At 37.2% G+C, this 22,382-nt stretch overlaps 1 protein-coding gene across 2 annotated transcripts in view; it reads right to left on the minus strand.

Moving 5' to 3' along the window:
* Positions 1-1,540: 1,540 nt before the first annotated feature.
* The window catches only part of LOC132697965 (uncharacterized), a 55,615-nt gene continuing 34,773 nt past the window's right edge, over positions 1,541-22,382 (minus strand). The window contains exons 2-7 of one of the 2 annotated variants that reach the window (XM_060663763.1): positions 11,657-11,750; positions 11,479-11,619; positions 6,380-6,482; positions 6,300-6,325; positions 4,975-5,271; positions 1,541-2,927 (exon numbers count right to left, since the gene is read on the minus strand). In XM_060663763.1, coding sequence (XP_060519746.1) covers positions 2,671-2,927; positions 4,975-5,271; positions 6,300-6,325; positions 6,380-6,482; positions 11,479-11,619; positions 11,657-11,750 — 918 coding nt within the window. In that variant the 3' untranslated portion in view covers positions 1,541-2,670. The remainder of the gene's footprint in view (positions 2,928-4,974; positions 5,272-6,299; positions 6,326-6,379; positions 6,483-11,478; positions 11,620-11,656; positions 11,751-22,382) is intronic. The other variant, XM_060663764.1, reaches the window with a different exon arrangement.

Raw genomic sequence — 22,382 nt, forward strand, 5'->3', positions numbered from 1 at the left:
TTCGTTTTTTTTTTTTTTTGGGTAGGATGGTGAAGGGAGGAGGGATATAACGCCCTTTGTTTATGAAACAATCTTTATTTTTCCGACTACTCCCTGAAAACCAGCTCGAATCGAAATGAATCAACTATTGAGTGAAAAGTTACTTGAAGCATACAATTTTTCAAAAGGAACAAAAAAAGAAATTACAACTCCAATGTGAATGGTAACCATATAAAATATTAAGGAAAGTACTTTTCCTTTGAATGGGTGCTTGAAAAAATGCAAATTCTGCTGACATTTTTAAATCGGCAAGTTTGTTTTCTGCTAGACCCAAATGCAAATTAAATTATTTTCATCAAAATTATCGTCGAGTTAACTCTGATTTAAAAGGTTTTTCTAATATTGATATGTCCATCGCTGTACAAAGTACTTTCTCCAATAAAAAAATATTCAAACGACACTTGTCGCCGTTTTCCGTTGGAAACGATCGCAACGTGGGAAAATAACAGTAATTATTCCTTTCAAGACGAGAAATAAACGATCTGAAGCTGGAAATTTGATTTCTGTAAATGGCACGTCGATTAAGTTTCCTTTTAGTATTACAGGTTAGTTGTAACGCCCACAAGTTAAATGCAATAGTTCTGGTTCATTGTTACCCTTTTTCTGCCAAAAAAATTTCAATCGCATCTAAAGAATATTTTGGAAACTTTTCCACGGCTGAGCCATCTTACTTTTATTATTATTTGTACCATCAGTGGCCACATTTTTTGAGATCCTGGTTATCTAACAGGTCCAAAGATTTATCTTCGCTTCTTGTATACCCATGGAGGCTTTTTAATGCAGCAAGTTCTTCTGTTACACAAAATTGTTTATCAATTCCACTCACAATGGGGCAGTGCTAGTTATTTCGTTGCTTTCGAGTGCAAAAATTTCCATTAAATTTATTAAACATATCAATTGATATCGTTTCAATACGTCTGTTACGGTTGCATTTGAAAACTATTTCATGTTTAAAAATTTCCTGTTTGTCTCTTTTTAATTCCTACGAAATAAATATTGAATGTTTACTTCGTAAAATTGAAATGACACTACGGATTTCCACAGAATACTAAGATTAATTTTGGCGAGTTTAATTACTATGGTTGAGTAATATTACAGAATGGTAATATTTTTATGTCTTTAAGTTATCAAATTCGAATAGTTACCAAGAATTATAATCACATTGCGCCAAATAAAGATAACAGATGTACCGAAATTGTTCGTTCAACCATTTTCCGTTCATTTCTTGGATCGTGTTCATGTTTCCCTTTTGTTTTACTCTATTCGTTCGGATTTACATGACCGGTTTATGACGTCATTATGCTGCTATGGTGTTTATATTCCCTAAAGATGGAACGCTGATAGGTCGGCATACCTATATGACAAGTAGAACGAGAAAAAAAACAAAAACAAAACAAACAATTTGAAATAATGTTGGTACGTGGGTGATTCCTCAGATCATGGTGATATAAAAATGCTTTTCGTACAAGTAAGAAAAACCTTTATTTTTTCAAGTACGCGGTTCACATCCACATTTTGCACGACATTTTTACGAACGAGCGGTAAAATCTATAAAGAATCAACAATTACGTTAAAAGCTAATTAAAATATCCGCCGCTGACGGTAATCCTAAAAAGGTCATTTAAAAGACGAATATTCGCGTTTCTTGATGCCGCGCACATTTTCCGCTCCTCTATATAATACACTGTCGCACTCGTGGGCGTTCGCCCTTGCTATTTTTTATGAAATAAACTGTATCGCCAGTCAATATGTACAGTATTTTTTAAAGCTCCCCCCCTCCTAGCCGATTGGTTTTGGTCATTTAAGTCTCCGTTAAAGATACCAAAATTGTTAGTTAGACGTGCTCATCGTTCTTGGTAGCATTTTTGGTCCCCTATTTTCAAATATTTTAAACGATTGTGGAGAATAGGACCCTACAAGACCGACCAAGGTACTTGCTGATGTAATTTTCGCGTCACCTGACCAGTTTGTAACGTCGTTATAACTTTAAGGTTGGGACGTTTTTAAACCGACCGAACCTCTGATGGTTATAAATAAGCCAAGTATAAAATATTAAAAATTAACTTCTCAAAAGAGGACGAGAGATCCAAATCCGATATAATTTTTTCAAAATTCACATTTTGCCCCATAACGGGGCCAAGAAACTTCTAGTCACGTCAGTTTTAGCGGAAAATTTTCGCGAGAGTTTGGTCGCGGATTTTTATTGACGTCCCTCTGGCGTCGTAAAATAATTTATAAAAAACACGTCAGAAGAGCAGTTGTAATTGAAAGAAACGTAACTTTACGAGTCTAACGGGAATGGTCGAAGGATTAAATGGCCGGTGCAAACGCCTTATTGATGTCAGGAAGAGGATAGCGTGCTACCCGTTGGTGAGTCCTAAAGCGTCACAAAATAAGTTAAGCCAAAAATTGACGTCAGGGAGACGATAATTTTGGTAATTAGAAAAAACCCTACTTTATAAGTCCATCGGTTATCATGAGAGGAAAAATGGTCGACGCGAACGCCCCGAAAAAATATCACAATGTCGGTATAACGAAATTGCACTTTCACGGAATGTATTCGAATACGATAATAAATAATTCCCTCGTCTCGTTTTGTACAATATTTACAAAGATGGCGGCGGCGCGCCGTCAGACGTAATCAGATGGCGCGTTGCCCACGTTCTCGCTGATGGCCGCCAGCCTAATGGCGGCCGGTCGCCTCGTGTCGGAGGCGGTGTTGCCGCACGCGTCCCACGTCGGCATCGTTGCCAGACCGACGACTTCGTACGCCCGTTCCGGCACCGTCGTTACCGACAGGTCCGAATAGTAGGCGCTAGATGGCGCGCTCGACGCGGGCGCGTCCGGATCCGCGTACGCGGAGTTCTGGTAAGCCGGCGAGTCGCTGTCTGCAACATTTAAAATGTGCCCCATAAAAGTTGACATAACACATAAAAGAAAAATAAAGTATATTTTTCTAATATCGGTAATACCAATTTAGATTTTCTAATGAAATTTTTTACACGTGTACCATGTATTCGGAAGAAGTATTTAGTGTACCATAATGCTTTTAAAAATATACCAGTGGCGGGTGAACGGAATTTCATCAGCCTATTTTGACAGACATCGATGAGACGCCACTGGTTTCTTTTAAAATAAAAAATATTCTTACAATCTCTTTAATTTCAGCATGCATTATTATATCTTATATCTGAGGTGTATTTTTGAAATATTCTATTGTCAAGACGGTTGTGGGACAGTTGTTTGACATCAGGTTTCAAATTTTTAATAGGTTGGTGTTTAAAATATCCAAGTATTGTTTAATTGTTTGCGTATGGTTTGGCTGAAGCTAGGCGATTAATAGGCGAAAAAGGTACTTTGAGAGCAAATAATCAGTTAAAAGGGACCCATCGGATTGTAAGAATTCCAGGAATTGAAGAAGCAGTTTTAAATTCAAACATAGTCCAAAAAAAAAGAAAATAATCCCAATATCTTGCACGTTTTGATTTGGAATATTTTGCACGATTTTCTATTGCATCCATATCATATTCAACGAGTTCAAGCGTTACTGCCCAGTTTGTGGACCAAGTTGCGCGTTATCTCTTGTTTGACCAAGAAATGCCATTTACAGATGAAGCTAACTTATCCAGAAATCCAGAAATATTTCGACTGATGAAAACCTCCATGCCATGGTCGAATTTAAACATCAAACAACTGGAATTGTTGGAAGGACAACTGTTCTATCAAAAGACCTTTACGTTGGATACCGACAACCTACTTTTTTTCAAAAAAAATGTTATTAATTTGACTATTTTGTTAAAAATTATTTTAAATTAGGTAGGTTTTTTTTTTAATAAGAATCGTTTATTAAAAGTAAAAAGAACAAAACAATACAATTTTTTCTGAAGGACACTAGTTGCTAACAAAAAACTAGGTATTTTGTTTTAGATATCAACGTTATTGCTATGGCCATGCCGAGAAATTAAATTTCTTTAGAAATGATCGGACATTGTAAGAATGATTTTTATTTTAAGAGAAATCAGTGGCGTATCATCGATGCCTACCATAATAGACGCCCGCCGCTGGTGTATTTTAAAAAAAGTGTGGTACACTTAATAATGCCTCTTGATACGTGGTACAAGTGTCCCAAATTTCATTAAAGTGCGGCATTACAGATATTTAAAAAATCAATATTTTTAAATGGACCCAAAAATCAGCACCTTAATTGTTGACGTTCAATTGGAAAACACCCCGTATATTTGGACCCGCAAAACGGAGGACAGGCATCGCTGAATAAGTAAAAGTATTTCGTTCGCCCTCCCTTGTTAAGCAAAATAAGTCGAGAAATCTTTTAGAAAAAACGACTTTGACATTTTGACTTTAAATGGAAATATTCTTGTATTGAACTGAGGTGGCTTTTACTTGATGAAAATCCATTTATCAAAATAAATAAGAACTAAAAGTTCAGATTTTCACGAAATTATATATTATGACATGACAATTGTTTTGACAACACCGTGTAATATTTACCAATTACCTGCTACTATATATACCGAAAAATGACCATAATTATATTGTAAATCCTTCAAGAAACGAGCGTTTAAAAACATTAGTCTAGATTCTAATTATTCTACACACTTAAACACAGAAAAACACATTTTTGATTAAAATTTTGATATTTCACATACAGCCACGAAAAGTAGACAATTAAATTTATTGGAAGCCATGGAGATTCACAAAATGGGACATTCAAATGTATTGCTTAACAATCAATTAGATTTAAATACATCTCCTCTATTGAACTTAAAATCTCACAACAACATTAATTAAGGTTTATGGTCATTTTTCGGTATATATAGTAGCAGGTAGCTTGTAAATATTACATTTGATTTGTTGTCGAAATAATTGTCACGTAAAAATACATAATTTCGTGAAAAGCTTAAGTGTTTCGCTCACCTCTGTCGTCGGCGGAGCTGTTCCCGTCGAGTTCCGCGTAGAGGGCCTCCTCCACGTTGTAATTGTCCTCCATGTGGGTGTAGTGGTTCTCGACCTGCGAGCCGGGGTGGTTGTTGAGGTTGGTCGGGGGCGTGGAAGCCCTTCTGGCCAGCCACGACCACACCCCGTTGGAGTTGGGCGCCATCGGCACGTTCGGGAAAGTGGGCGGGGCGATGGTGGTGACGTCTTTGTCGTCGGGCGACGTCGGTGGTGGCCGGGGGGGTATCCGTTGGCTGAGCGATATATCGTGTTCCCCGTCTGACGACATAGAGGAATTTTGAAAAATCGCGCCTCCGCCATCGGTCATGATTTCTTTGCCGCTGACTAAATTTAGACCTGATTGCTGATTGCACCAATCTATAATTGACACAATCAAACAATTCGCTTGCTGAGATTATTTCTAAAATGTCGTTTTTCTCAAAAAAAAAAATCCTTTCGGATATAAAAAAGAAAAAGAAAATTTTTTAAGAAACGCAATTCGTACCTAATCGAATATACCCGGGACTAATCAAGCCCAAATATACTTTAGTGAGGCTCGAAAGACATTAAAGCAAACGGGAAACCTGTATTGTTTACTATAAACATTAAAACAACAATAAGAGGTATTAAGTCACCCGTGAAACGGAGTCTCATTTAGATTTAGATTTACGCACAAAGCACTTTCATCGAACTGTCTATCGGAAGGTAACCTTTTTGATGTTAAAAAATCCGTAGTTACTTTCGACTGCGATTATTTAAGGTTTTTTAAAAATATAAAGATTTTGTATTACATTATGTTACATTTTTAATTAATTTTATTACACTAACAGTGACAGCTTCTGATATTATAATTTTGCTTGGTGCCACCAATGTTCTATGGTGTTGAATAGACAATGATATGGAGGAAGACTTGAAACTGTATATTGGAGTGTGGCACGGCTAACAATTATGTTAATTTCATCTTTTTCTTGCTTCCTTTTCAGTTTATTGAAACTTCTTTCTTATTGTTTTTTTTTTAATTTGACTTGCCTCTAATGACACCTATGAATAAATTATTAATGGTTGAGAGATACGATATACTTCGAGACACACTATACCGACGCCAGGGCGCACTGTTGCCGAATTGCCAGTTTTCCTGAAAGTTTGTGATCGATTGGTTGCTTTAATGTCTTAGCCGAGACTGAACTAATTTATGGGATAGTCGCGACGACGCTATCAACGAAAAAAAACGCATTTCTGAATTCCCGATTGCCCCGAAAACCGACCGCAAAAACGATAAACAAGAAACGTTTCAAGACGAGGCTTACCATTTACAGGCGAGTTCTTCATTCTGCTGAAACAAAAGCGGTCAGATGAATTATGCATGCCCCGTCGATACCGATATTACCTTTTACAATGTAGTACTATTATCATAATGACCGCCCCTACGAGTGCCGATGTTAATGACACTATTACCAGTGTTAGGACCCATCCCACCTCGCCCGGACCGTCTGAAACGAGGCAGCGAACGCTTTAACTATTCCGTTTAAGATAAAATTAATTTCTAAACAATAATTTTATTGCTGAAATATCGTAAAATACATTGGCAATAACAATAATAAATAGAATAAACAAAGTATATAATAATTCTGAGGTATACGATAGTCAACAAATATCATATTAATCAAATATATAATAGGTATTACAAAAAATCTAATATTTTTGGCAGGTTTAGTTCTACCACTACTAACCACCGAACAGATGCAAATTTAATACAAAAAAAAAGATTTTGGTTCTGAAAAAAAAAACGACATTGAATCCGTATTATAAATACACTACTTTATTTTTGGTAGAAGAAGTCTTTATAAAAGCGAAACGTACTACTCTTCAATCGTCCCTCGTATCTTAAAAACTTAGTAATACCCAAAGTCCGGTTATGGTATTTTTGAAAATTAGGGTGGAGCGGGCATTGGATAAACGACACCTTTCCATCTCCAATATCATAACGAAATGGAATCGAAAATGGAACCACCCTACTTTCCTTTGTAGATACGAGGGATGTTTCTAAAGTAGTTAATTTAATTTAATTTTTCAACAAGATATCCATTTAACTGGCATCCAAATCAATTCAACTTTCTGTTTTGTAATAATAATTATTTGAAATAAAAATTTCGCAATTTAAATTATAATTTATTAGCAATGTGTTAGTGTAAAGTGTTATTGAATATCGTTGCAACAAAAAAAACGTTTGTTTAAAAAAATAAAAAATATTTTTACAAATAAGTTTAAATTAGCCAATTTTGAATAGTTTGGTCGTTTAAAATTATTGAACAATAATAAATATAATTATAAGTTATTAATATTAATTATGAAATATGCATCAACTTTTGCAGTTAGTCAAAGCAAATCCCGTATGTTGTCGCACATAAAAACGATCACACGGTATTTAAAATTATTCGGTACATGAAGAATTTTGTAAAGTGAAGGGCTTTTTCAATTGCTCCAAGAAGTAGCGGCCAATAAATTAGTAAATAGTAAATAAGCATTACATTTATCTCTGCAATTGATAAAGCGTCCCCTGGACGGGTAAAAACAACGAACTTAGTAATTGTTATTCGTATAAAAGAGAGCGGTCGTTCAAAAATGTTGTCCCCTTAGGGCTTACATCTTTTTATATAACCAATCCTATAAACTTCATCTCTTATCGCGTCGCACGGTATGTAAATGGGTACGGGCGACAAAAAGCGAAGACTACAGAAGCGTCGCGTCGAAGCCTACCACCCTCTCTTCTTTTTTGCTTTATTAGTATCTTAGCCTTCCTCCGAGTTGCCGCTTATTTAGATAAGCGCGTAAACCAACCGAAACGCCGTTAATGGAACATCGCGATAAATTATGTTATCGAAAATACCCAAAACAATTTGAAACGTGGTTGACGATTTTTTTGTGGTCAGTGATATATTCTAGCGTAACCTGTTCGTGATCTATGTATCACTTCTTTACATACATACCTGTCTAAGTTAATATTGAATAATCCTTTTCTCTCTTATTCTGATTTGATGGAACGTTTTCGTATAATTTGCAGTTGTCCTAAGGAAGCCTATATTCATTGGCGAAAGCTTGAGAAAAAACGACAGGAACAAGCTCACGTGCAATGTATTGTAAGTGCTAATCCATGCCGGTATTGTTTTAATTTTATTCTAAAATACATATGCATATGCATTTTCTTTGGCCACTTTCATAGTATATTTTTTGCGTAATTTTTAACACTAAAATTCAGCCATTTGGTACTATAGAATGTAGTCTCAGTGTAGATAAAACAAATTTTGAAAATAACAAGCCATCAAACAAGATCGTTTTTACTCGGTGTCACGCCTCATTAGTTACCCAATCGTACGAGATCGTACGATCCCGAATTCCGGCGAGATCCCCGAAGATAGCACGCGGGACATAAAATTATTTTATTAGATAACGATCGCGATCGCCGCAACAAAAAGATGTACGCGAAAGATTAAATAATAAAAGGGACCTCGGGTAATAACGTTCCGGAGTTACGGTACTTGCCGGACCAGTGACGTGCACCCGGATTTTTCCGGTCGATACGATACACAATTGGGTGACCTTACTTGATATTCGTTACGAAACTCTCCTATTTTTTTCGTCCCGATTAAGTACATACCAATCATCAAGTCAAGTCATTTTTTAATTTGACGTTAACTATCATTTTTTTGTCGAACCACTATTGGTAATTATCAAAATTTGTTAATAACATCTGGTATTGTATTGTACGGGTGGTTTCATAAAAAACGGCACTTTTTTAAAAGTTTTGAGCAACGTATCATAGGCCGCGACGTCGTCGTCATGCAAAAAAAAAATGCAAGCACAACAACCGCTTTTCCATTCATAAAAAGGTGCCCTTTGAAATGTGCTTTTTAAATGTTCTTTAATTCTTAGCTCGCTATCTACACAAATGCCCAAGTTCTTAGCACTATTAATGAAGCTAAGCACTGAGCCACTAATTAAAATATTTAAAGATGTTTTGACCCCATTATGACCAAAAAGTAATAATGAAGATTTTGTAAGGTTTTTAAGAGCTCACTCAAAGTTCGTAAATGTTGATTGTTCTACCTCTAAATTATCATCATAATCAAAACGATAATAAATTTGTGCAGCGTCGACAAACGCTTGAAGTTAATGATTTTAGAATGTCCGAAGTACACACAATAAATAACAGGGAACCTAAAATGGATCCTTGTGGCACCCCTGTATCAGAGTATTTGAAAATCCATATTTTAGCTTTGATATGAGAAGTGTGATAAATTTAAGAACGGCATTCATTTTCTTATCATACGCTTGAAAAAGATTTTTTTTTGAGAACCCATATTGCATAAGTGCAATAAAAAATGCTTATCAAACGGATATTCGACTTGGTCATTGGATTAGCAACTTTTGGTAATGATTTTGATTTGTTTTAACACCATTAAGCACCTTATTTACTTCTGTTGTTGTTGAAAGCTTCAGAACGGTATGGTGTTCAATGTCGAATAGCTACTCGGAAAACAATTATATTTTCCACCAAGTTTTTACCACTCATATATACTGCTCATAATAAAGTAGGATTTTCACGCCGTATCAGTTTTTTTTATGATACTCGGTTTCGATTAAAATGTTTTTTTTTTAAGAAAAGCAATTTTTGTTCAAAGTCCGCCAGTTTTGGTACGCCCCGTATAATTTTTTCCGCCAGCACACGCGGTAAATAATGGCGGAGTTGACCGTTTTAAGGCGTTATTCGCTATTGTTTGCCCGCGGTATCCGTTCGAATGGTATAAAAACGGGGGAAAGGTACAAGACAGTTGGATTTAATTAATTGATAAAACGCAATGCGGGCGGTGTTTGTCCTATCGGCGAAAACGCCCACGCGGTCCATTGGCGTCGGGAGATAATTTATTGGGTAGGACGCGAGCGAAGCAGAACCTTCAGGGTTTGTTAAAGTTGCTGCCACACAGATAAATTTTAAACCCGTGGTGCATCCGGGATACTTTGATTACTTTTAACCTGTGGGTGACTAATTATAAGTTTGAAACACTCGCATAACCAAAAAACGACACTGCGGGGGTTGATGTGGGATTAGAGTTTTTTGCGAAAAATACGTAGGTACAGAGTGTCCCAACACGTTTACTATTGCTACACTATATTTGCTATGTCTGTCATAGTTGTCTAAAGCAATTATTGGAAATACGTAACTACGCCGTGTTAATCAAAGAAAACAGTAAAAAATCTTGACATGCGATCAAATTTGACGTGCTTTTTTCGGTCTTGGCGATTCTGGGTTCTTCCATTGAGACGACTGGACTTTGGTTTCGATGTCGTAACTAGATATCCATGATTCGTAAATAGTTAGGACCTGTTTGAGCATTTCAGGATCATCATTGACGTGGTTTAACAGCTCTTGAGCAGCAGTTGCTTAACAGATCTTGCTGCTACACGTTTTCATGCCCAAAACTTCTGAACGCTTTCATTAGTTATGGGGCGTCAACAGCGAGGTCTGACATCGGCCATCTTGGAACAGCTTGTACCACTTATAAACATTTTCTTTAGCTCAAAGTAGATTCACATATTGTCAAAATTGCAAGTGTTTTGCAGCATCGTATTTCATTTTTGACACAAAATTTTATGCAAATTTTTTGTCCCATTTTTTTGTCTGACGAGAAACAGTAAACGTGCAAACTAGCTGAAACTGTGAAATTATCGCAGCTACGTAGCCCGCCCAATTACAAGAGTCACTTTACTTTTTGCTCACACCTCGTATACGTTTATTGATTTGTTTCTACTATACAAGCGTAACATTTTTTGTGTGTCAAGTTTTAGACACAAGTTTTCTTTGTTCTGAACAAAATGTTACTTAGGTCATCGTTTGAAATGATTTTCAAAATTTAATTTTGAATCGCCGACGATCGTATTTAGATTGTCTCGCAACAAAGTGACATTCTTGTTGTTGGGTGGTTATATTTTTTAATTTTTTTCCCTATTCTTTTTAACCTAGTGTTCCTTTTCAATAATTTTCTCTATCCCTCTTTCTTCTTTGCTGCTCTGGAGTTTGGCCACTTGTTATCACCACCAAAGGTGGTTGTAATTTTTAAATTTATAGCGTATTGGATTCAATTACATAATATTTTCTTTCTTTCTTCTTTATGGTCTTCGATCAATGCCCCAACTGAAATATCATCATCAGTTCTCTTTTCTTCCTTCCTACTCTGGATTGTATGTGCGAAAAATCCGGGGAGAAATCGTTTAAAAACTTTTGACATCCTCAAATTCTTTATAATTGTCGACGTTAAAGGCACACACTTCTGTCGAAAAATGGTTTGAATTTATTTCTTTAAACTGCATCAAGAGGATACTCTGACAGTTGTCGAATGATAATCTCTGCATTTTCTTATGGTAAATTCCTTCGTTCTCCGTCATTTTTTCCAAAAAAACAGTTACTCAAATGCAAAAAATAGTATATACCTCGGCCGTCGTACGGAATGGCGCTGTTGCCGTGTTGCCACGCCCACGAGCACAGGTCGCAAGTAGTGACTCCGTCGGGGGTGACGTCGTCGAGAAAGAGGGGTCTGGGCGGCGGCGGCACGAACCCGCCCCCGAAGAAGTCTGGGCGGCGGCGGCACGAACCCGCCCCCGAAGAAACCGCCCTCGGTGGCGTCTAAGGGCAACCTGGGCGCCTGGTAATCATCTTCGACGGGCCACACTTCGTCGCTGCTCTGGTTGTTGCCGATGCGCGCCTGGAATGCGACGCACGATGCATTAATTATTGTTTTAAACCTAATTTAGTAAAGTTGTAGAGGAAAGTTGTCCAAAAATTGATATAAAACCGGCAACGTTGCCTTAATATTCGATATTTTGAATTGAAGTATTTTTAAAATAAGGACGCTAGTTTAAATTAAAAATGTCTGTATGCTTGAAACATGAATATGATATGTTCAAGATATATTGTTCATTGTATTAAGTTTATTTGGAAAGAGTTGCCTCCTTAAGATGGTGGTATATAATTTTAGAAGGAGAAATAAAATACCCGTTTTAAAAATGTACTGCTTTTTGTTTTAAACGACCTGTGCAGTATTCTCAATGTTAAAAGTCAATAAAATAATTATGATATCCTCCAGATGATGATCAATTTGATTATGCTTTCAAAATATACTTTCTATTATAGTATATATATTATAGCACTGTTTGGTACTGGTTGTATCAGTTTTTACCGGTGTAAGTTATCAGTGTAAGTAAGTAAGTTGTCACGAACACTAAATATTGAAGACGCGTTGAAAAGTTGGGGACTTCCGGAATCCGTTATAATAGTATTGAAAGGCACATAGATATAAATAAAATATATAAAGTACTGTAATACTTTTTACGAAACTTCTGGATTCCTGCTGCGTCGGTTTTTGTTGAGTCGAACTTGCTGACGTTTCGCCAATCATCATGTTGACTTCTTCATAGCCTGGCTGAAACTGGCTCGCGTTTTACTCTGTGCCTATATTGTTTGAACATTGAACAATTGAAAAGCATTACATTCTACATAGCATTCCTCTTTACTATTTCTGAAACTCTCAACATCATTTCAGATATATTAAAATCGGGAACCTGAACCAAACCTTCTCACTTTAATTGAAAAATGCTTGCCTGGAACACATTTTTCTTATACCGGTCAAATTTTTGAGCAAACTATCACCAGTCATCGCGAATATATTTATGGAAGCTTTCGAGAAGAAAGCTCTCGACGCCTTCCACCGAAAAACAAAATTATGGAAAAGCTACGTCGATGATACTTTTGTTATTTGGCCTCACGGTCAGGAGTCCCTAGTGGATTTTCGTAGACATTTAAACTCTATACACCCTAACATACGTTTACAGAGGCGTAAAACATCTTACCTCTGCTCTTCTCTCTAATAATTTCCACATTAAAGATATTAAGCGTTGCGTCACAAAATATACTTTACCACAATAGCCACTAATAGCAATGAGGCCGAAAGCAATCCCACACTTGCCACTGTTTACATTTAAAACATCACTGATCACATGTCAAAAGTTCTAAAGAAACATAACGTCAAAACCAGATTTATCACTTGCTCAAAAATCCCTGAACATCTTCGACCCGTCAAAGACAAAAAATTGCATTTAAAATGCATATGCGGCAAAGAATACATTGGAGAGACCGGACGAAACATTTCAACTAAGCCTAAAGAACATGAAAGAGCCTTAAGACTAAGATTAGCAATTGCCGAATACAATTACGAAACCGGACATAAAATTTTATTCGATAAATCTAAAATTCTTGCATGTAATCAATTCTTCTACCTACGAAAAATCCATAGAAATCTATAAGCAAGCTGACAATCTTAACCACGACTCAGGTCTTAACCTGTCACCAATAGGGAATCATCATTTAATGATTTTTAATTGTTTAATGAATGCCCCCCATTTAGCTCCGCCCCCCTCAAACGATTTATACGCAGGTACAAAGTAAAATGCGCAGGAAGAATCCAGAAGTTTTGTAAAAAGTGTTCTAAATACATTTAGAATGTTATTATTACCACATTGACTATCTACATGTTGGAGAGAGTAGGGAAGCTGATCAATAATAACGAAAATTATTTGTATGAAATATATATGGGTTTTTCGGTACACTAATAAAATATTTGGCGTGTGGATCCTTCTATTTTTATAAAACTAAATACATACCAAAAAATATCCGTGTTGAAGTAACTCCTTTTGTTGATACTTTTAACATATTTAAAGCTAGTAAAGAATATGGGCGATAATTTTGTTTAGATTAAGTGTTGTTCTTTATTTTAGGCAGGAGCAATTAACATATTTATGCACTTGTTACAAATTTTTAACAATTTTGCCGCGTTTGTTAATAAAAAAGAGTCAAACTTCATTCTCTTTTTTTTGTAAGAATTACTATAAAAATTGCCTGTAACAGTTAAACGGTGGTAATTACATTTTCGAAACTAAAAGAAAACGTTGGCAATAAATTGTGTTTCTTCGTCCAGAAGTGGTTTTAAAGTGGCGATTAGATTAAATCTGCATTTGGATAGATAAAATTAATTGAAATTTATTTATCACTTCTTTTTAACAATAATAGAAATTCATTTTTGTCAAAATTATTAATGTATCTTTAGTAACACCTCTGAAAAAGAACATTTTTAAAAGAATTTCTTAACTACCTTTATTTGTTAAAAATGATCGACATTACTTATATCTCCATTCTTATGGTAAAATTACTATCCTCTTAGATTAGAAACAAAAACGAAAACATTCTAATAATGCCAGCAGACAAAGGAAATGCCACTGTCGTCATGAATACGTCGGATTATAATGCAAAATTGGAGGATATTTTGAACGACCCAATATACAAACTAGTCACCAGAGATCCCACGACATATTTGGAAAAAACAACTAAGTCCAAAATTCTCGATTCATCAATAAACGAGGATACAAAGAAGAAACTTATTCCGAGGGAAAAATCGAGTCAATCGAGTCGTTGCCCAAAATTCTACGGGCTCCCAAAGATCCATAAGGACGGGGTTCCCCTGCGTCCAATCGTAAGCGCCGTGCACTTCAGCCTATAGTGGAAAAGGCAGATTCCTATGTTAAAAACTCAGAACATTTCACTCAGATTTTAGGTTCTCTTAGGATGGACAAGGACGACATTATGGCAAGTTTCGATGTCAAATCCCTCCACCCGAGTATTCCAGTAGAAGAGGCACTCTTGCTTATAGAAGAAAACGAAGATCTTCCGCCATACATAATGGATCTGTCAAGACATTGCCTGAAAAACGCTTACTTTATGCACAACGGGAAAATTTACCGACAAATAGATGGGGCAGCAATGGGATCATCTCTCTCACCTGTGATTGCCAACCTCTTCATGATTTACTTCGAAAAGAAAGCAATAGAGAAGGCAAATCTGAAGCCAAAACTATGGACAAGATACGTTGATGACGTATTTGTTGTATGGCCTTTTGGCAAGGAGGAGCTTTTGAAATTCCTAGATCATCTGAATTCCATTCACCCAAGGATTCAATTTACAATAGAACTTGAAGAGGATAACAGTCTGCCCTTTTTAGATGTGCACATCACAAGGACCGAAGATGGACACTTGGAACACACTGTCTATAGAAAACCAACACACACTAATAGATATCTGAACGCTAAATCTCATCACCACCCATCACAGATACAGGCAGTGGCAAATACATTAATTGCTCGGTCCTTCAGGCTCACAAACGAGAGGAACAGAGATAAAGAACTGAAGAAAATTAGTACCTGTCTTCAACAAAACGGATACCAAAGGCGCACCATCAGCAAGGCAATCAGTAAACAACAACAGAAGCAGCAGAGAGTGCAGGACGAGACCCAACGAAGATCGATCGCTGTCCTGCCATACATCAAGGGGGTTACTGACAAAATCGGCCGAATATTACGGAAACACGACATATCAACGGCATACAAACCTGACCATACCATCGGAGCAATACTAAGAAACCCAAAACAAAAAATTACTCTGGAAAACCAAGGAGTATACAGTGTAGCATGCGGATCGTGCAGCCTGACGTATGTGGGACAGACCAACAGGAGGATTTCAGCCAGGCTCGAGGAACATCGTTTAGCCATAAGAAACAAACAAACAACATCTGCTTTGTTTCAGCACCAACATCAGACAGGCCATAAAATTGATTTCGGCACTTGCAAACAAATAGCTAATATTCCTGATTTTAGGACTAGGATTATACGAGAGGCCATCGAAATAGAAAAGTCCGGACACCTCAATACGAGAGACGACGCTCTGCATTTATCCAACACGTGGAGAACGATAATCAAACAGCAGAGCGATGCGCAGCAGCCAACGGGGACATCGCAACTACGATCGGGCGAAATTAACAACGCGACAATTCAGGGGGCGGAGCCACCTCCCCCCACGCACAAGCAGCACCGTTACCATCTCCGGCGCAGAGTATAAATACCGCACGCACCGCCGATAACCTCCCAGTGTTCGAAGTGTTTTCGGAGCGCGAGCATTGAAGATGCCAAGTGAGATTTTGGCGAAACGTCTGCAGGATTCCAGTCGGATGCAAGATTTGCAGGATTCCAGTCGGATGCAGGATTCCAGTCGGAGTTCAACGAGCGAACGGATGATATCCCGGAATATAGTGTCATCATATATATATATATATATATATATATATATATATATATATATATATATATATATATATATATATATATATATATATATATATATATATATATATATATATATATATATATATATATATATATATATATATATATATATATATATATATATATATATATATATATATATATATATATATATATATATATATATATATATATATATATATATATATATATATATATATATATATATATATATATATATATATATATATATATATATATATATATATATATATATATATATATATATATATGAAATGAAGTGACGCATATTTCTTTTGAAATTACGATAAGAATAAAAAAGATCTCGAAATGAGCAACTTTTTTCCACCGTTGTAAATAAGGCCCGAATAGGGCAACCCTCGGGCACACCGCAGACGACTTTTCGGACAATTAAAAAAGTTCACTTTTCCCGCATATTCCGCCTTCCCGTCTGATAGTCGGCGTCCTGCGTCGACGAAAACAAGTAATTCGTAAACTAAAACGGAACGCTAAACAACCGGCACCCAAATTACTTCATTAGCGCGCTTCCCGGGTCGTGAAAATCTGTAATTTAAATGGGGCGAGCCATTGTTTCGGTCTCGGCGATGTATTAATTACCCGCGTTTACAAATTCCCAGCTACGAAAGCGATGCAATAAAAAAATTACAAATCGATCCGGCGCGTTCCCGAATTTTTTCCGTTTAACCAATCGAAGGACGAAGCTGAAAAACTATAACATGTACTGGGTTATTCACCCGATTACGGGATTAATTAATTAAAATAGAAAAAAAGTGTAAATATAAAAGTTTGAAGATTTTTGCTGTATTATCTTATGCAGATATCAGAAAAAACCAACGACGATCGCGAGCTGTCAAAATGACAGCAACTTCATTTTCTTTTAGTGGAATGCCCTATATATTATTAGCTTATATCGTGGATCTTTGTTTCCTGATTTGAAAAACATATAGCTTATTGACATTTCATTTAGCCGTTTTTGAGTTTAAAAATAATTATCATTCGATTTTTGGACAATAGCCATATTGTTTGAACATGGTCAAGTCTGCCTTGATAGCAACTAAATTTGTATATCTGCTATTGGTGACAACTGATCAAAACTAAAGATTTGCAGCGTAAGTTAAATCACTTAAGCTATTTCAAATGGGTTGTACTGAGATCAGGACAATAGAAAGGAAATTTGATGAAGACTTCAATATATTCACTTAACTTTCAAGGGAAATTAGTATACTATTACCACAATTGACATAATGACTTTGACTTCTACATTCTTAATTTTTATATTTCATATTTTTTAGAAAATCCTGAACATTCTATACCTGACGTTAAAACATTATCCGGAAAGTTTTACCCGTTTAAGTGCCTTCCAGTGCAAGTGCAACATAAAAGGCAAAGGCTCGAATATGGTACTGAAATGTATAGAAGATCTCACGAAGATGGAAATTGTCTAAACAAACGGATGAGTTAATGTATGGTGTGGTATGTTGAACAATATGGTGGAAGGATCCTTAAATTCCCAACGATATTTAAATTTTCTTGCAATAGAAACAGATAATGTGCCAGTTAGGAATTATTTAAATTCAATTTGGCATCAAGATGGCGTACCTCCACATAATGTCCAACCGGTAACCGAATATCTAAATAATAAATATAGACTTTGGATAGGTAGGCAAGGAACCATCAAATGGTCTGCCAACTGACTTGAATCCTTGTGAAATTTTTTTGTTGAAATACTTAAAAAATAAAATTTATTATAATACGCCTGAAAGTTTACAAGTGATATGAGAAAGACACCTCTTGTATTAATAGGAAATTGAGAGGAAATATTGTCCGATGTATAGGTTATGTTCCTCAGAATAACCCATTTGAAATATCTTAAGTAGCTTACGCTGCAGATCTGCGCAGTTTTGATTAGTTGTCAAAAGTAGATCATTGTTAAAAAGAATTGCAAAAATAGATAACGTAGTTGCTATCAAGGCAAACTTAACCATTTTTAAATAAATATTTTTAAACTTAAATATCTCAAAAACGGCACAATGAAATGTCAATAAACTATATGTTTTAGAAATCAGGAAAAAAATATCTACGATTTAGGTTAATAATATATAGGGTATTCCATTAAAAAGAATGATGTTGCTGCCATTTAGACAGCTTGCGATCGTCGTTTGTTTTTTCTGGCATAGAGCAAAAATAGAGATGCCTACCATTTCAGCCACTTCTCTACTAGTGATTCGACGATTTTTCAACTGTGTTTGTTTCACTTGTTCAAAGCATGACGTGCTGTGGGATCTCGGTCATCTTTGAGCAGCTTGTACCCCTTATAAACATTTTTTTTGCTCAAAGTAGATTCACTGTCAACATTTCTTTGTTCCGTTTTTTTTACTGCAGAGCACGTGTAACGCTTCTGTCTTACAAAAAAAGTAAATGTGCAAACTGATTGAAACTGTGAACATATTTCAGGGACATGTGAACAACAAAAAAGAATCGAAGATCGCACATACGTAGCCCGTCCAATTACAAAAATCACCTTACTTTTTGGTCACGCCTCGTATGTGATACCTATATGTGTCTATCGTCATTAAAAGTTCTAGTGTACCTATACCAAAATTTTTGTTCATTAACCAGTTCAAATGCACACGTCAAAACCCGCCGTTCTAAGAAAACTAGGCCCTCTTGGATCTAGGGGAACGTAAAACGTATAAAAAACAGTACTACTTCATTTCGCATTGGTCTTTTAGACGGGTTAAGTGTCAAAATAGACCGAAATGATGAAAGAAGATGGATAATTTAAATAGGATAAATAAAATAAGCAATAAATAATAACGACTAATATTTTTTATAATCTATCTGAATACGAAAATCATATCAATCAAAAAAGGTGTTGTATAACATTTACGTTTTTAATTTTTTTAAATATTTTGACGTACTGCTATTTTTTCCTGAAGAAACTTTCCTTTCTTATCATTTTTACTCTTAATACTAAAGTAATAATTTATAAGCAAAGCGTACATACAAGTTGATTTATTTTATATTTTCGCCTTATCCAAGTGTCAAGGTTCGGAATTATTATATGCAGAAGAGAAACAAGATATCAGTTACGATTTGCCTGTCGACAAAAAATGATTAATATCTAGCAAAACCGATAACCGAACCAATCATTGTATGTCACTGGACGAAAACGTTTTGCGGTCTAGGAACCAGCACGGCTACTATCTCCGTGCGACTGGGTGTTTTGAAACTAAAGACCTCACCAAGTCGAGTGTGAAACAGATCAAAGACGACCGAAATCGTACAAATAAACAATATCAAATTCCCATACATTACCGGATTTCTCCGAACAATGGGACCACATCTCGGGTTACCCGCCCAAAACAGCTTTTGCCTGTGTTACCCAATTTATGTACGACGACAGTGCCGGCCGACAGGTAGATTACGCTTAACCAATCATTGGCGTGCCCGAAAAATTACAATAGACATACATAAGTGTAATAAAATTAGGAAAATATGCAGCAAAAACTTGAAATAAGTGGCAGCCATCCAGGCAAAACCCAGATTATATAGTATGTAAATAAACAATAAATATCCAAGAGTGGGGAATTGGGGAGATATTCTGGACGCCCTAGAACATAAATTTGATATAGAACCAGACAATCTGGAAATGGTTGACTATTACCTCGACGAAAGGACGTTAATTGTAGAAACGACGGAAGGTCCGCAGGAGCACGACATAAAGGCCGGCGTACCTCAGGGCTCAATCATGGGGTCCGATCTATGGAATGCAGACTACGACGAACTCCCGAAGATCCCGCTGCCATAATAAGTGAAACTTACGGGCTTTGCGGATGACGTTGCGGCTACAATAGAAGTGGACAGTGTCGAAGGAGCAGAACAGTTAGTTCGGGAGACCACTGACACCATCGAAGCCTGGCTTGAGAAACACAACCTGACACTTGCCAAGCAGAAAACAGAGATGGTTGTACTGACTCGTCAAAAATGGTTCCCTAAACCATTCACCGTAAACATGAGAGGTACAACTTTGACGTCAACGAGAGCTTTACGCTACCTAGGGGTAATGATAGACGAAAAACTCTTACCGTGAACACCTTGATAGTGCATGCCAGAAAGCTAGCAAGACGGTATCCAGCTTATCAAGGATCATGGCCAACATGGGACCTCGAACCAAAAAAAGACGAGTCCTCCTCGAGGTAGTTCACTCAGTACTGCTCTACGGAGCAGAGATATGGGCGGACATCCTAAAGCAGAAAGCATACAGGCGCAAAATAGCAGCAGTGCAACCGAGAGGCGCTCTTAGGGTTGTCTGTGCATACCGCACCGTCTCGGAAGCGGCAATACTGGTCATTGCGGGAGCAACGCCTATTGACCTATTAGCGTTTGAGAGAGCCAAGCTCTATGACGCTAAAAGGAAATGCGACAACTTCAAGGACGGAAAAACAAGTTTAAAAGCGGAAACCCAGCAAGAGTGGCAGGACCGATGGACGACGGGGGAGACGGGCAGATGGACGGAGCGTCTGATTCCGAACATCAATGTCTGGTTTTCTCGAAAACACGGGGCACAGACTTCTATCTGATCCAGCTACTGACGGGACAACGCTTATCTTTTTAAGATGGGCTTACACAACACCCCTATGTGTAAGTACTGTCCCGATAAAATTTACGACGCCGAACACACGTTCTTCGAGTGTGCTCGGTGGAAGGACTATAGAAGTAGCACTGAAGAGATCATAGGCGCCAGGCTCTCCCCCTCAAGTCTGGTGACGTCTATGATCGAACAGGAGGGAAACTGGTCGGCTGTTGCAACCTACGCACAGCGCCTTCTGAATGATAAAATTTCAGAAAGGGACCAGTAGCCAGGAGTAGGCGCCGTGGGGCGCAGCACGGACTGGATTGATATAATGCTAACGCGGTTCCAATCCAGTCCTCCCCGTACCATCTGCGGGGAGAGGGGAAGAGGAATGTTTTTTTTTAGTGGGTAAAAATCTCCACACCACCGCCTATCGATATCTGCCGCAATATGGGCGGCAGAGTTTACGATTACGGTGTCTTTTGAAGATTTTTTTTTCGTACCTCTTTACAAAAAAAAAAACTGTTGACGTTTGAGAAGACTAAACTGAAACTTAGCTCTAAATGCATGGTAGGCACCACTGAGGCCACACAATCAATAATAGCACGCTCCTTCAGCTGAGATAACACCATAAAGTGACGAAGCAGCCTCTTGGAATCTTGTGATAAGAAGTATCTATAAGAATAAATTAGTTTGCTGCTGCTGCTGCTACCGGAAAAGAATTTTAGAATCCCAGAATAAGCCGATTTAGATGCAAGCCTTCCTGAAAACTTTACTGAGCCGATGTTCAGGGAAACGAAATCGAGAAGTTTCTCTTCTTTTTCGTTTTTTAGTTTTGCAATTAACCAAGGTGCGCGGGTTCTATACCCACCTCGTCGAAAGCATTGAAGCTGTAGAGCTTCGCCTGGGTGGTTCCTTGGCAATTAGCCACTGCTTAGGTTTTATTATTTCCACTTTTCTGGCATTTCTTACGAATTTCTCACCTTTATTCCTCTGGTGCGGTAATAACAGCTTAAAAGGGAACCGCCGCGAGAGCTTCGTTGAAGCAAAATAACAAAATACTCAGATGACACGCACACAATGGCCGGTGGACTCATGACCGTACCCGTATATACATATATATCGCGATTGTGCGCTATCATTGTCTCCAGGAAAGACACCGGGGGAAGAAAAACGCACGAGATATCTATTGTCCGTATAGATAAATATTGCCGGAGTTCTCATCGGCTCTCGCTACCAGCCGCATCTCTTTTGTTTTATTTTCGGCTGCCTCCTAGCCAGGGCCGGACTTTTCCGGTGCCTCTGATATTTGACGAAAATATATGGCAAAAAGGTCGGGAGCAGGTTGGAACAAGTTTTTCATCCGCTATGGTTCTTATCATTCTTTTTTGTGCTATACAGACTTGACGTGCGTCGTATGCTTGTCCCTAGAAAATTAAACCGTAAGACATTGCCGATCGAACAAGTTCATGGTATATCTACTTTAACACTTCAACAGTCTCTTATATCATGTACTGCCATTATTATGGAAGTAGATGTATTCTTTACTTAACTGGTAAAAAATTGAAAGATA

Source organism: Cylas formicarius, unplaced genomic scaffold (assembly GCF_029955315.1).
Source record: "Cylas formicarius isolate icCylForm1 unplaced genomic scaffold, icCylForm1.1 PGA_scaffold_2__14_contigs__length_35257938, whole genome shotgun sequence".
Taxonomy (NCBI): Eukaryota; Metazoa; Arthropoda; class Insecta; order Coleoptera; family Brentidae; genus Cylas; species Cylas formicarius.